Raw genomic sequence first — 15,299 nt, 5'->3', positions numbered from 1 at the left:
GTTCGTTTTGTCCGGATAATTTAAATCAGCACTGTACAAATATGACGCTAGGATGTGTGAAGGCGAATTCTGTGAACAAAATAGTGATTTCAAGCGTCATACTCAGACCATTCAACACTGAGGATGGCAATACGGATTTGGGTTGTCCAGTTTTGCATCGATGAAACAAACCATATTTCTAATAAGTTGCATTAAAAAAGGGGGCATTATGCCAATTTGGCATCCGCAAATAAGACCGTTTTTTTTTCACTGAGTGTTCTGGGCGTAGAAGGAAAACTTTTGATCCAACATTTTTTTGCTTTATTTTGATATTTTTTTCGAAAATATATTTTTTTCATGAAAGGTGCTGCAGATTAATTTAGGCTGTTTTTTTATTTAAGTCTATGGACACTTCTTTCCGCCCATTTTACGATAGTCTTTTTTATAGTAGTCTATGAGCGGTGTTTTTGCGCTATTTTAGGTAACTCAAGGAAAGCTCATAGGAATAAAATGTGATATCGTGTTAAAACCTTATTGGTCAGAAGTCGGAGTCTGGATCTGAACTGGTGTGAGTCTGGAATTTACAAATGACACGATACGAGACTGAACTGTTAATTTAATTATACAGCAATTAATACCTTAACTTAGTTTTTCTTTAATTTTTGCAGTTTTTCGAACTTATTCAATTGTCCTTCACTAATAAAAAACTGGAGTTCAGGTAAAAATTGAAAATCATCCTTCGAAAAATTTTGTTTCTGTTTTCCTTTCTTCACTCCATGTGTTCGGAACAACCAGTTCTGCTTGCATAGCCACCGGCTAGTCGTGTTCTGTTCCGCTGTTACCACTAACCTCCGTTTCAAAGTTGCATTTTGATTGGAAGCCCGAAGGTTTTTATTTAAACTTTACTAAGCTGCGGCTTACTTACAGCTCAAATGCGATTTTAACGGGAACACATGGCTACAACTGGACATCACAACTTCATCAAATTTTTTTGTTCGTTATATTCTCCCTGATATACATGTAGTCGTAACTTTCTGTACTACTTTTCAAGAACTTCGAAATTGCGCGGCAGTTCAAACTCTTGTTCAATTGGCTTCTTTTTCAGAGACTATGATCTTTTGTAATTAAAATTACCTTGACGCTCCGCTCTAGCCTAACTATGGAAAACCATATTACTTGGAGAAGAAGTTGAACTGTACCGTTTGGATGCAGCTGTGTTCCATTGTCACTGTGGTCATCTAGCATCAACATCATTATCTCCATCATCGCGGCTTTCAAAGCGCTAATATTGGTAAGCAGGTGAATGAATCGAGGGTATTGTCAAATAAAATTGGACTCTTCTTGGAAAAGTTTTTGCCTTTAAAAGTTGCCCCTCTTTAAAAATGTGTTTTCAACGGACATATTACCGCTTCCAACTAGCAAGCAAGCAGACGGTCCCACCTTGAGGAAGATAACTCGGGGATCCCTCCAACCATGACTGAAGCGGGATTCGAACCCACGACCTTTGAGTTGAAGGCCGCGCGTCTTATCCACTCAGCCACAACTCCTCTAGAGGTTTTTTTAGTAATGTTGCTGCTCAAGAGTTTTCGTCTCAAGAGTCGGTGAACGTAGTGAGGACTCTTATATAGATCGTGATTATTTTTTCAGAAAAGTTCTTTCGTTCAGATTCGAATTTATTTTTTCGTGGTTTGACTTTTTAAACCAACTTTACTTTTTCGTGGTTTTCTGGCTCATTTCATTTGTTAAAAGGAAAGCAGGAACTCCCCTTTAGAACAAGAAAAGTGTAAAAGTCACAAAAACGTGATAAACTTCTGATTTTTAACATGGATTTAAATTATCAGGTTTCCCAGCGAAATAAAAATTTTCATCAAAAAAAGTGTCAATCATGAACTGTTCTAGGAATTCTAAGAGCATTAAGGCCATCTATTTTTTTCTTGAAATTCGAAACTTGAGATGTTTCAAAAAGCAAGACAGGATTGTTTACTTGCGTCCATTGACTCTTTTTCCAACTGTCTGCTGGATGTTTTCTCATTTTTATGACGGTTTAATTGTCCCATATATCGTTGTGTGAAGAGAAAATATAGATATTTATGCGTTTGTGTTCTTTTGGGAATTTATTTAAATTAAAATTTCGGTATTCAACTTAGAATTTTTCGCCCCGCCTCTGTCAAAAAATTATAAGCCGTCAAAGATGTTTGATATTTAACTTAGAGTTTGTCACTCCGCCTCTGTGTCAAAAAAGTGTAAGTCATAAAAGGTTTTCGGAATTCAAAAAGAATTGAGCTATACGAATATCCATAGAATCAAATATATAACAAAGTTTTTTTTCCGATTATCTTGAATTCAATTATAAAAATTATGCGCTGCTTTTACAAATTTGGAAGTGACGATGAGATATGTTTTTGGCTTTTAGATGAACAGATTAGAATTCCGTGATCAAATCTGATCAAAATGGCAGAAACAGATGAAAACGATGCTATTTTCTCCTCGTCATCGTTTCAACAACAGTCTGAGGATCAAGTATTTGAACCAGACGAATTGAACCAAGATATTGACAGGAAAATAGATTCGAACATTGGAATTCAACAGGCAGACTCCATTGACTCACAGATTTATGATGTAAGTGTTCTTCATTGCGCTACATTGCTAGCATAAAAGCTAACAACAATCTCATTTATATTCTTCTAGAGCATTATTTTAAGTTCTCCATTAATCTCATTTTATATTAAACCACAGGGATCCAAAGTAGCAAGATAAAATCTGTTTTAGGTATAAGTTAGCAGGTTTGTTTTTACTGTTGCTAAATCTTGTCTGATTGAGAGTGGAAAGTATTGGAAATTTGGAAATAAAATAAAGGAAAAATGGGTTTTTGTTCAGATTTGAGAAAAGGTTTGCTTGCGTAAGTTGTAAACATTTTTTTCCGAATAGTATACAAATGAAACGAATAGTAATATATTCAGTAAAAATGCATCAAAGAAACATTTATCATTTACCTGTATCAGTCCTGCTGGCATTGAGCTATTCCAAAGTCATATTGTTTGATATCAATAATTGCAAATGAAAAAGTTGAGTAATCATGTAGAATTGTTCCGAAATATTTTGATTGCTTTCAAATAATATATTTCTCTCTCCGAATTTTTGGTGACAGTCGATAACTCTTTAAGATATCTGTAAAATATAAGTAGTAACAACCAGATGTTAAGAGCGACACGCTTGGCATAAAGTTGTAGCCTTTTGTTTTTGAATGCCTGTTTGAGTGTCATTTGGTTATAGGACGACAGGCAGTCTCTAGACAAAGAGTCTATTGACGAGGCATCGGGAGACGACGTCTCGGTTGGCGCAGACGACAATGTCCATGATGATGATGAATTGTCGTTTGCTGCCAATGTCAGACTGCAGAACCCGTATTTTACTCATCGTATTTGTTTTCTAAATGAAGACGACGTGAACAAAATGGGGGATGAGGTATGCAGTTAATTGAGTTTATTTTTACACTGCGAATTCACAATATCCAGCTTTTTTTTGTGTTTTGGTAGCGTAGATGCAGTTTGATTTAACTCAGATTTGATTTCTCTAAATGACTTGTCTGTGTATTGCATCGCGTTTTGTAAGTAAATAATTATACTTCACTTGGAATTACTTAGGCAGGGAGAGATAATTTAATGTTCAAGTCATCACACATCTTCATTTTCAAACTTCTTCGAGTTTTTTGAAATATTCGAGCAAACATCTTTGGGATTTTTGATAAAAAGTTTCTCTAACTTTATGTTCGCGTCTTTTAATCTTGATTTCGGTAACTTCCCAAATGGCAGAATTCCCAAATGGCATAAAAATGGAAACTTTTCCCAAATGGCATAAATTTCAAGTTGTCATTGTAATTTAAACGTTTTCTATCAATTTCTAACTCTAACATTTTGTCAGGAACGAAAGCATGTGAACAAGATTTGGAATTAATTGCTTCAAAACAAATTTAAGCAACAGGTTTGTCGAAAAAAATTGACCACAAGAAGCTTATTAATAACCGCAAGCTTATGCTTCTTGCTTTTGATATTAAGTTCTACAAGTTTTTCACGATAAAATGTCAATCAACATTTGAATTGACAGTTTGACTAATTTTCTCACATTGTTCACGAAAAAATTGTTCTCGATTTTTCCAAAGCAACTGTTGCATGAAATTTATGCCATTTGGGAAATATTTCATTTTTATGCCATTTGGGAATTATGCCATTTGACGTAATCTTGATTTCTTCTTTCCACTTCTTAATTTCCGATTTAACTTTTGGTTTTCTTTTGGTTTCTTTACCTTTCTCTCTTCTCTCTACTCTAACCAGGATGATGATGGAGAGCAAGTGAGTGAGTCTGAATTGGATGAGTCACTGCGCAGTCTAGTCCACGCTTACAGCTGTCCATCACCCCCTCATTCTTCTCATCCTCGTTCTAATACTACTGCATCCCCGCGTCATCAGTACCGACACCAGTCAAGTGGTGACTATGAGCGCCGCAGCATAAATGGGCGCAATTCGGCTATTGGCACAAACGTGGGTATAATTTTTTCAAATAATTATTGGCTCGATTATTGTTTATAGCTGTGCGTTGATTGTCGAAACATTGAATCATTTTCTGTTCAGAGTAAGCTTAATTTTTTTCCGGCCATACCGAAATACTTAAACATTCTCATTTTTGCACTTAATTAAAAATGTGAACTTTAGAAAAAAAAATGTTCCCGTTTTTTCTAATGATTTTCCATTTAATTTTGATATTTCAAATTTAGTTCATGGTGCAAATATTTGTTTTTTTTTCTGGAAAACTAGTAGTAGAAAACATAGAAAGCGCGTTGTGCATCAAGAAAACGAGCTTGCTCAGGCTTTTTTCGATCAAATAGGCAATTTTACAGTCCTGGGAAAAACTAGAAAGAGAAAATAGTGGAGGGTTTCAAAATCAATTAATTGATTCATGGGTTTGTTCGAAATCCCTCAATTTGTCTATTAATTGCAGTTAATTTTGAGGTCCAAGGATCTGCTTTTTGGAAATATATTTCTTTCTCTAAATTTTCAAAAGTACTATAACTATTATATTTTGTTTTCTTGGTCATTTACGCTTTCCCAACTGTCTGTTGGCTATGTTTCGTAGTCTCTGGAAAAGTCTAATACGGATATTGAGATCAGTTTTACATGCAACTTAAGTAACGATTTCGCGCTCGTTGTGATGCATGTGTAATGATTCTGAGCATTTAATTTATGTAAAGCCAAACAGTGACCATACCTTTAGAGATTTTGAGTTACTAGTAGGTTGCGTGATCAGTATATTTTCGTTTTTTAAATCATTTGGTGCTTTTTGTCAATAAAACTTGCCAATGTTAATAAACGCAATGAACTTGTTCTTATTAAGGCTGTGGTTTTTTGTTTCAATTTTATTTTAACACATGCCAGCTAGCGAGCGTAATGTTATAGTGTGAGTCTACTGTTTTTTTTTCAATCTAGCTTGCAAAAGAAAAGTGCTCATTTGGTAGCACTTCTGCTGTAATCGCGATCTTAAGAATTGAAAATTTAATAGTATCTGTTCTCTGCTTTTTTGGTTGCTAATTTATACCGATTGTCATTCGGACGTGGTGCACAGTTAAGCAATAGTTTTGTAGTCCGGACTTTCGTAACGAAAGTAACGGAATATTTGTTCTCGGGTAGTTTTTTTTCTTCAGACAAATTTCGACTTTAACTTTCCGTCTTTGAAATTGTGCCAAATTGCAACGAAATCTATCACCTTGTTTTTTATATGGCGTGTAGGAGATGATTTTCACAAAAAAATCTCAAATTTAAAAAAAATCTTTCCATTTTTTTTACATTTACTTTTTTCATGTTATTACTGCTCCATAAACCTTAAAAGGCGGTGGGAAAATTCAGGGCTTCGCCCTGATACGAGCAGTCTGGTAATTATTAGTGGTATTTCTGCTGCATAGCATTGGCAATATATTAGTATCTGTAGCTGCTTTATTGGTAGCTATTGTTAGTAAAAAAAACTTCGCGAGATTTTTTGAATTGAATAATTTATACGGCGTTTGGTCTATTACATTCTAGATTAATACATGCAAAGCTAGTGTGGTTACTTTTAATTTATTGTGTCCCAAATTTTTACATGCAAAATTTTTTATATTTGTCATTTTAAAGCTCTCGAATCTTTGCCGCTTCTCGCTCGTGCTTACGAAGTTGTATCTTCGGCTCTGTTTGTACTGTAGTATTGGAAATGATACACTAATATAAAAGGCTATCGTTTTAATTGTTTACATAAGATCCGAGTGTATTATTCTTTTCTATTCAAAATAAAAATTCTAAATAATTATTGGATGAACCCAGGTGGACATAGAACTAAGAATAGGGGTTAATTAATGCTCAAATTTTCATTTTTTAAGAAATCAAAAACTTGCCTTGCTTTTATAAAACCCTCATTTAAAATATATGCCGCCTAAATGTTGCAAAGAGCAGCAACTTTAGCAAAGCGGTGTAAAAAATATTTTATATATTTAGAAATGGAGTACGACCCAGTACTAAATTGGAATTGCCTAAACGGAGACCCGGCTGACAGATTCAGACCTTACACAAAATGTAAAACCGAAAGAGGCACATTAATCAACCCTCTCTGTCACTAGAAGATGGCCTGCCACATGTATCAGGAAAGCTCCCAGAAGTGGCAGAAGGGCTGCGAACAGAAAGATCGTGATATAAACCTATCTCCTCACGATAACCCAAATTTGTGACGTCCCTGGAGTATTCCTTGAAGCCAGAGTTAAATAAGTAGAAGCTTCAGGGGACGTTCCAAGCAATAAATATCGCCACTGAGTATTCAATCACCCTTCCTCCAGAGAAAATACTCGATCACGGGTTTTTCTCAATTTGCCCTCAAAAGAACTCATTTAAACGGAAGGAGAGAACTCCCAAGAAGTACCTCATAAAATCGGGAGAGACATCTTTGCTCGTCCCACTCATTGGAATTACAGCGTTGAACATGACAATCAACAGAACGTGGACCGGCTATCAAAGCTATCGGAAAAATGCGATTAAAGAACAAACGTAAAAGAAGGACAAAAAAGAACTACAGAAACAACTACAGAAACAACGAAAGTCATCGGAAAAGAAGATAAAGATCTTAATGGATTATAATGTGGCATTAGAAAAGAACTTAAAAACATTGCCTAACTAACATTTTAAACGTTTCTAATCCAGTTTTTAAAGCTCATTTTAATCTTAAACATGTTATATTCATGCTTTAAGCAATGCCCATTAAGGGATTGCATTCACAACTGTTCATCTACAAAAGGGGTGAGTTGCAGTATTGGAAATGCTACACTTGTATAAAACGCTATTGTTTTAATTGTTTAACATAAGATCTGAGTGGATTCTTTTCTACTCTAAACATTCGTTCACACCTTAAGATAAGAATGCTTTTTTTAACTCAACTTGTAATTCATATTTCAACTGAATAAATTAATTTAAAACTTTAAACATCAAATCCAAATATCTAACTTTTCAAATTCTGAACGGATTTTTTTATTCATTCAGTTTTTTTTAACCTTGGAGAAAGGCAAAGGTTGTAAAATAAGTATAACGGATGATCGAGAAAACTGAGTATTTATACACGATGCCAGTCAGGCGGAGTCTGCCTATTCACTCAAACAGACGGCTGAAATATTCTCATTTTTCGCCTATTTGTTCCTTATGAAACTACAGCTTAAATTCTCTTTTAGTAATTTTCTCTTTTAGTAGAGTCACTCAAAACTTAAACAAATTAAGCAATTTCTCAAGTTAAGTTAAACAATCAAAAACAAACACGAAGAGCAACCACCCGAGTGTCGGACAGGTTCTCAAGGGTCAGTGAACATTGGACAGTGTACCTTTTCGCGGCAAGCATCGGACAACAAGTTCTCCACGCCTTCTCTCAGCTACTTTCCAACAAAATATTGTAAGAAACAAAAGCAATAAATTAATAAAAAATAAATATCCCCTCCTATTGGTAAAAGTTAACAATAGATGAACAGTTGTGCATAACATTTAACCTTTTCTATTTATTAATCCCTTTTTAATTTATCTTTTTTATAAATATCATTTTAACTCTAGAACCAGATCGACTATGATCTTTGATATAATTGAACCGAGACTTATAAGGCTAGTTACTAAATGGAACAAAGGGATCTATCAATCGACCCCACTGTTTCTATTAGCAAACTACTTTCTTTCTTTGAAGCTGCTTTGTGTCGTTTTCTCACTTGAGTTTTCGAAATGAGGCTTCTCCTCCGTGTAAAACTCTCAAATATTGTTCCTTAATATTTAGCTCATTTTTGTTTCGGCGGTTTGGTTTGACTTGCAAACACTGATAGCACTCTTTAGTTTTGGGTAACACAGCCGATCTGTATTTCTTAGCCGACTTCTAACAAGGCCAAATTTTGAGCAGCTGTGAAGGTGGTCTTTTTTCTGGAGCTATTTTCTGTGTTTTTACGGGGTAAAACTTTTCAGCATATTTGAAATAAGTTTGAATATTTTACCAAACATTGCAAACTATCTACATTTTTGGCCAAATCGGCTTATTTGAAGTCAACTTGAAATTGTAAACAAAACTTGTTGAGATGGTACTGAAACTTGATAGGCTAATTCTATCCAATCAGACTGAAGCAAAATAGTTTCATTTCAAGATGTTGAAGTGTTGATTGTTAGGCGGAATAATTAAAAAGACCCAGCTATCTTTCTTGTACCACGGTCCAAGCTAAAATACGTTTGATATTTCAAAGATTCGTTGTTTTCTGCAAGTCGATTGATTAATGAAGGCGTGCTTGCTAGTTTCAAATTGAATGTGGGTGATGTGTGTTTAGAGAGAACCGTATCATGTTTTTCGTAGCTCACTTCTTAATTTAGTGAAGAAAATGGAGGAACATTGCGCTCTCCAATGACAAAAATTAAAAAGGCTCGATAAATATGGTTCACTTTCGGCTGCACTGATGCGAATTTTTATGAGGATTTTGTTGTAGGAAACCCAGAATACATCTCGTGTGCGAGAAAAGCGTCGAATTTCTGCCATGAACCCAAACGACAAAGGTGCCAACAACCAGGCTTCTTTTCCCTTAATTCCAAATCCGTCCAAGACGTTCAATGACAGAGAACATGCGAAACGGTTGGCGAGGAAGGGCTACAAGACACTGATGAGTGCCACTTCGAAGATTATTTCGAACTACTTCCACGGTAATGATACGGGCGATAAAAGTGGGATAGCAAGAGAGGAGAGATGGGAGGAAGGCCTGACAGAAGAGGAAAAGGTACATTTTAAAATTTTGATTCTCAGAAAGAATTTACTAGTCGAAAACGCGACTATTTGTTGTCATTAGTCTGATGAAAGTTATGTCAATTAAATGTTACTTGAATTAAGGTTCAATTCAAGTTCATTTGCTACGAGGAAGCCAAGATACGCTCTCGAATTACAAATGAGCAAACGGCGCGAAAAAACGTGCAGGAGTTCTGGTTTCAACAATGGATTTTGTTTTTTAGAATTTTCAGCGGAATAAAAAGATATCTACTGATTCGATTTTCTTTGTCAAATTGAGCTAGTTGTGTCTGCCATAAAATGTTCAGGTGCTTTAAGATGATCTAATTTTTGTTTGAAACTCAAAAGTTGAATTTTTTGAATTAACACTTTTCCCACTTTTAATTGGCTTCGTCTTAACTTTTTCGGGCATTGAAGTAAATTCTTTGAAGGATTTTGTTGATAGCAACCCTGTTAGTGCTTTTTAGGAGTGAATTATTCACTACATCGATGGTTTCTTCTTAAATTCAATTTTGCTGGGGAATTAAAACGTCTCGAATCTTAAAATCAAAGAAGCAACAGAGGATATCTTAATTAAACTTAACAGCTGTAATTTGTGTCTTTCCTATTTTAGATAAAGAAGCCATATCAAGTCCGAAATTACGGTATTTATAATTCCTAAATGTGAAGAAATGACTTACAGTGTATTTTGTTTCGCAGGTGGAGCTGAACATCCAGCTGGCGTCCAGTTTCATTGCAGCACAGCAGTTACTGGAGAAGGAGGCCAAGTGGGCTCTGGGTCAGGCAAAGAACATGGCCAAGATGCAGGTCCAGTTAGAGAGCCAGGCCAGAAGAACGGCTCTCATCGTCAACCAGGTACATCAAAAGTCAGCTTTTGTCAGGCTTTTTAGAAATTAGTTCTGAATACAGTCAACTTGATTTCTTATGAAAACATGATAATATATGTCTCCTATAGTTCATTGTGAGCTTTGCCACAAAGTTTCAACTAAACAGTAAAATGTCTTTAAATAGCGATGTTATTTTATTTGACGCCAGTGGGTATTTGTTCATTCAGTCAATATACATGCACCATACGCAGCTTATAATTCGTTTTTATCGTTTTCTGGGTCATTAACAATAAAATATAGAATTTGACATCATCACATTCAGGCTTTTACGCATGGTTTCATCCATGTCGGCAATTTTGATTTTAATTCATTATTGTTAACTTTTTTGGTCCAATTGTGTAGGTGTTATATGACAATGAAGGAGAAATGTCTGCGAAGAGTGTTGGTTCAGACGACAACTATAGACAGTCTCTCGTTGATGTGGACGTGAACAAACTACTTAAGCTGAAGCAGAGACTCACTGAGGAAATAGCAAGTGAGTCATGGGTGATATATTTAACGATCAGCCCTTCCCCCTATTACACTTATGGTGGATACGTAACAATGGCGCTCAATCTTCCTAAACTCTTATCCCTTGGATTGTTTAAGTCTATTGTAGGGGCTTGTTTGTTGATGTGGGAGCTCATTCTAAACTTCGAAACACAAATTCCAAGGTCACTCTACTTACGGGGTCGGAACATAATTAAATCATATTTAAATTTTTACGCAATGGTTTCAGACCAAATAATTTTTGAATTTTGTCTGCAGTTACAAATGTGCAATTGGTGGACGCGCTAGTCGTGAAAGACAATCTGAGAACTCAGCAAGAGGATTTGCTTGTAGAAATCGAAGATTTCACAAGGTAGGTATTTAGTTTTAAATACAATTTAGAAATTTTGGCAGTTCTAAATTTAAAATACTTTGTGCGAAGTTGATATTACTATTTTTGCTATGTGTGTAATTACACTAGTAAGCTTGCGAAGCGAAATGTATTTGTACGAACTTTCTTTATTTCCAACCTAAGTCGCAATTTTGGTTGCACTTTTGAATCGGTAGGCTGCTGTAGCAGTATACTGGCATATGTGCTTTGATATTTGTTAAGTAAAAAGGTAACATAGTTGATGCATTTTTAAAAGGAACCGAAAAAAACTCGTTTCAAACTGCAGCACAATGATAAAAAGCACGAATTCAGAATTTTTTCCACTCAATGTGTCTCGCAGTTTTGTTTGTGAAGTGCATAATTTATAAGTAATTTGGCTTGCTGTCCAATTTATTACTTGCAAAATTGTGTATTTTTGTATTTGGTGCAACTTTGCTGCATCGAGTTGTCAATTTATAAGCATGTGTAGCGGCGTTATTGGTGGATGGTTCTTCTGATTGTTAAGCGTTTGTGGCTGAGAGGTTAGTGCGTGAGACTTGAAATTGTTAGTTCGCAGATCGAATACGACACGTAGCCCAGTGTTTGCTAACTCGAGGCCTTTTTCTACTTTCTTATTTCACTTGTAGTGCTGCTTTTTTGTTTTATTCTCGCTAGTGTTTACGAAGCACAGATCCGCCTGTGTGCTCTTTTATGAATTTACGGAAGATCAAAAATGTGTTGTAGAAAAATAACTAATTTTTTTTTATGTTTTTTGATCAACAGTCATTTCTTACAAGGGGTTAATATAGAGGAATTTTTAAAGCATCGAAAATTGGTCTAGGGGCTTCTGATAACAGTATGTTTAAATTGTGTTTCAGGCATGCTCAAAACCAACTTCATGAGCTGCAACTGCTAAAGGCTTCTTCAAAAACCTCATACGAAAATTGAAAAATATTTGAACAAATCAAGAGTGCTGCTAGTCATTTCCACACATTCTTTTTAGATTGAATATTTCTTCTATACAAATTGAACGCCCAGGCATGATGAAAATTATTTAAATTTTAGTAAATGATTTGATTGAAATAACTTTGAATAGAATAAAAAAGCGAATTGTCAAATGCGTAGTTTTCAATCTATTTCAGAATAATGATACTTTTGAACGTGAAAAATTTAATTTAATTATTGAAATCTTCTTTTTCTTAGAATATTCAATCGCAAACAGAATCAGTGCAATTTCATTATTTGAATGTTATAAAAACTGTCTACTTAGGTAATTGGAATTATAGAAGAAAACCCTTTAACGCCAATTATTTATAATCTTATAGCTTTTTTTGCAGGTGTTTTCCGAACTACTAAATAAATTGCGATACTGCCTTGCAATTTTCTCCATTGGGAAATTCGAAAATTTGGAGAAGGAAAATAGTAGTAATAGGCGGCAACATATCTAATCATTAACATTTTCTGTCTCCGATTTCATAGTGCAATCAAACTCTTGAAAGTAATGGTATGATACTTAAGCTCTTGTGTTCGGAGCTATGCATTCAGGCGCAAGCTTCGAATTCTATCGAGTTAATAAAAGAAAATCATGCAAAATGGAGAACAAATTTTACCAAAAATTTAGTAAAGAATATGGTGGTGAACTGTCTAATCAGTCATCAAAAAAGTCTTCAATCTGGTTATTCGACATGACAACTAAAACCCATTTCATGTTTTCAACTATATAGCGCTATATTTGAGGACAGGAAAGTTGATTTGAACGTGAAAACTGCTGAATTTCGAAGCTAACAACAGGGACGTGTAACAAATATGCAAAATCTGTAGGTTTGGCTTCGAATTTTTCGCACTGTACCTCGCTCGGATGACTATAAAATGGAGGACCAAATTTTCTCATTTTTTGAGGGAGGTTTGAAGAGAAATTTTGGTAAGCACTTATTGAAAAACATATAAATGGAGCAGTTTATTGAGTTTAAACGGTAGGGCGACAATTTGTAACAGTCGAGAATTCGTAACAAGCGACAGTTCGTTACAAGGCATTGGCAAGTAGAAAATGGTTGCTCCTCTGCGCTTGTATCAGGCAGGAGAGGAATAGTGCGCGTAAATTGGTGTTCCGCGCTTGAAGTTTTGTTATTTTTTTGTCTTGTGTTTTTTTCATGTGATTTTTCAAAAAAAAAACGAATATCAATTTGTCACTCTAGTTAAGAGTAATGAACGTAGTGAAGACTCTTAAATAGGTTTTTTTTTCTTTTTCAGGTAAAAGTCATAAAATGCTCAAGTAACTACAGATGTGCATTCATACATATTAATGCATATATGAATGCCTTAAGATATATATATGCTTTTTTGAGTTCCATATATGATCATTTGAAAGTTAGGTAAATTGCACACTCCAAATTTAAACGTGGAAGTGGCGCGAAAAAACTTGAACGACTTCGTATTTCAAAAAGGGATTTTTATCAGATTTCTTAGCGAAATAAAATATTTAACTATTGATCCAGTTCTCTCAAATTGGTTTAATTTCACGAAAAAGTGCCATTAATAAATTTTTCTAAAAATTCAAAAGAGGTTTAAGGTCAACTTTTTTTTCGAATTTTGAAATTTTTTTCAAAAAACAAGTTTTTCTGTTTCTTTTCGTTCATTAATCTTTCCATTTTTTCAGTTGGCTATGTTTTTTGCAGCCTCATGACTTAACCAAACTTAACCTTTCTCAAATTTACTGATTTTGAATCAGAGGACAAACTTTCCAGCTTAATCAAGTACCGCATTTTGTCATAAGTTGTTAACAGAAAGTTGAAAAAAATCAGCTTCACTTAGCTGTTGAAATTACTGAAAATATGAACGCAGCAACCAAATTTGCTTTGATAAAGAGACTAATAAGATCATGCTAAGATTTTAGATTTTTCAAGATCCTGGGTTGATACCTGTACACTGAAATTACTACCCATTCAGTTCCATGCCATAATGTTAGTCATAATTCCATACTAGTCATACTACCAATAGCACAAAGCAGTGGTAAGGAAGTAATTCGTTATTTACTTAGTTTTTATCAATGTCTTATGAGAAATCACATGACGCTTTGAGGAACAAAGGCACGGAATTCCCTCTTTCTATGAAAAATTCTTCATCAGCTGAATCTCCAAATCTCTAGGAACTTTCAGTAGGTCAATTATTGTGGCCGTGTAAGTTAAAGAACCTTGAGACCCCAATATATTTTCAACTAATGCAGACGAAGCTGCATATAATTCCCCACTGAAGCCGGAAAGAATTCTAGCCTCCGAAATCTCAATCAAAACGTACAATAAAACAGCGATGAAGCTGCTTTTCAGAAAAAAAAAATTAAACAAAAAGCGGTAAAAAAGGGCCAAACATCAGTCCCATTGTTTTATTACGCAAAAAAGAAGAGCGAATAAGTTTTTGCTTAGTGTCTGTATCGGGTAACGCGGACAAAGAGAAAATTCCTCAGCATCACGAACATGTGATCATCAACTAAATTTTGATTTCTTTCTTTTAGTACTCGTCTGAACAAAAATGCTCAAACGCAATAAAAACTACATAACCGAACGAATGCATGCCCTTAGAATGCATCGCATTCAACTAAATTCATCTACCGAACTTTACTTTGCATGATTTTGAAACAAAGAAGGTATCGAGTCCTTCCAAGCGCGTTTGGCAGGAGAAGCATCTAAATGTGAATGCCAAAAGCAATCGCAAAAGAAGTCTAACGCTGCTGATAAATAAGAAAAACTTGTTTAGCAGATAGTGAGAGATATAGATCTGCATCAGAACTGGTTGCACTGTAGACAACACGCTAAAATTGGTTATGCTACAATAGAAGAGTTATGTACCTGGAAGTGCCTCACAGAAACAGAATCGAAGTACATTGAGGTAATTTTTTGAAAATTCTGAACCTTTCATTTAAATGCCGGGCAAAACAAGAGCACTTAATGTCTATCAAATTGATGAATTGGATCCTGGGACAATAAAAAATCGAAGATCGCGAACCAATCTAAGTCTGCACCCAGAGAAACCCAATTAAAACCGTGCAGGTTTAAAACACGACAAGTAATAAAAAGAAGATGACCATTTCGTCAAATGCTGTATCAGCACACAAGTGGTTATTGTTGACTCGAAACGAGAAAAAGACGGCTATTCTGTGCACAAAATCTCTGTATTTTTTGCAGACGAAAACAGTGAAAATCCTTAAGGTCATCAAAACTACGACAGGCGAGAACGATTTCCAAAAAAAATCAGTGATTTCGAAAAGATCATGATATGGCTTAATTACAGGCTCAAATAGC

At 34.9% G+C, this 15,299-nt stretch overlaps 1 protein-coding gene across 2 annotated transcripts; it reads left to right on the top strand.

Moving 5' to 3' along the window:
* Positions 1–1,088: 1,088 nt before the first annotated feature.
* Positions 1,089–12,197, top strand: LOC134846302 (uncharacterized). Of its 2 annotated transcripts, XM_063863597.1 has the most exons (9): positions 1,089–1,270; positions 2,393–2,598; positions 3,253–3,444; positions 4,311–4,517; positions 8,990–9,274; positions 9,979–10,134; positions 10,509–10,641; positions 10,914–11,007; positions 11,883–12,197. In XM_063863597.1, the coding sequence occupies exons 2-9, from the start codon at positions 2,431–2,433 to the stop codon at positions 11,950–11,952; spliced, it is 1,305 nt and encodes a 434-aa protein (XP_063719667.1). In that variant the 5' UTR covers positions 1,089–1,270; positions 2,393–2,430; the 3' UTR covers positions 11,953–12,197. The 2 variants fall into 2 exon arrangements, with proteins under 2 accessions (XP_063719667.1, XP_063719668.1); XM_063863598.1 differs by lacking the exon at positions 4,311–4,517.
* Positions 12,198–15,299: the final 3,102 nt, after the last annotated feature.

This window comes from Symsagittifera roscoffensis, chromosome 5 (assembly GCF_963678635.1).
Source record: "Symsagittifera roscoffensis chromosome 5, txSymRosc1.1, whole genome shotgun sequence".
NCBI classification, from domain to species: domain Eukaryota; kingdom Metazoa; phylum Xenacoelomorpha; order Acoela; family Convolutidae; genus Symsagittifera; species Symsagittifera roscoffensis.
This window is presented reverse-complemented; position numbering and strand designations above follow the sequence as displayed.

Coding starts and splice junctions, on each gene's coding strand:
- LOC134846302 (XM_063863597.1), top strand. CDS start 2,431: ATGGCAGAAACAGATGAAAACGATGCTATTTTCTCCTCGTCATCGTTT. Junction 2,599..3,252: donor TTGACTCACAGATTTATGAT/GTAAGTGTTCTT, acceptor ATTTGGTTATAG/GACGACAGGCAGTCTCTAGA. Junction 11,008..11,882: donor GAAATCGAAGATTTCACAAG/GTAGGTATTTAG, acceptor ATTGTGTTTCAG/GCATGCTCAAAACCAACTTC.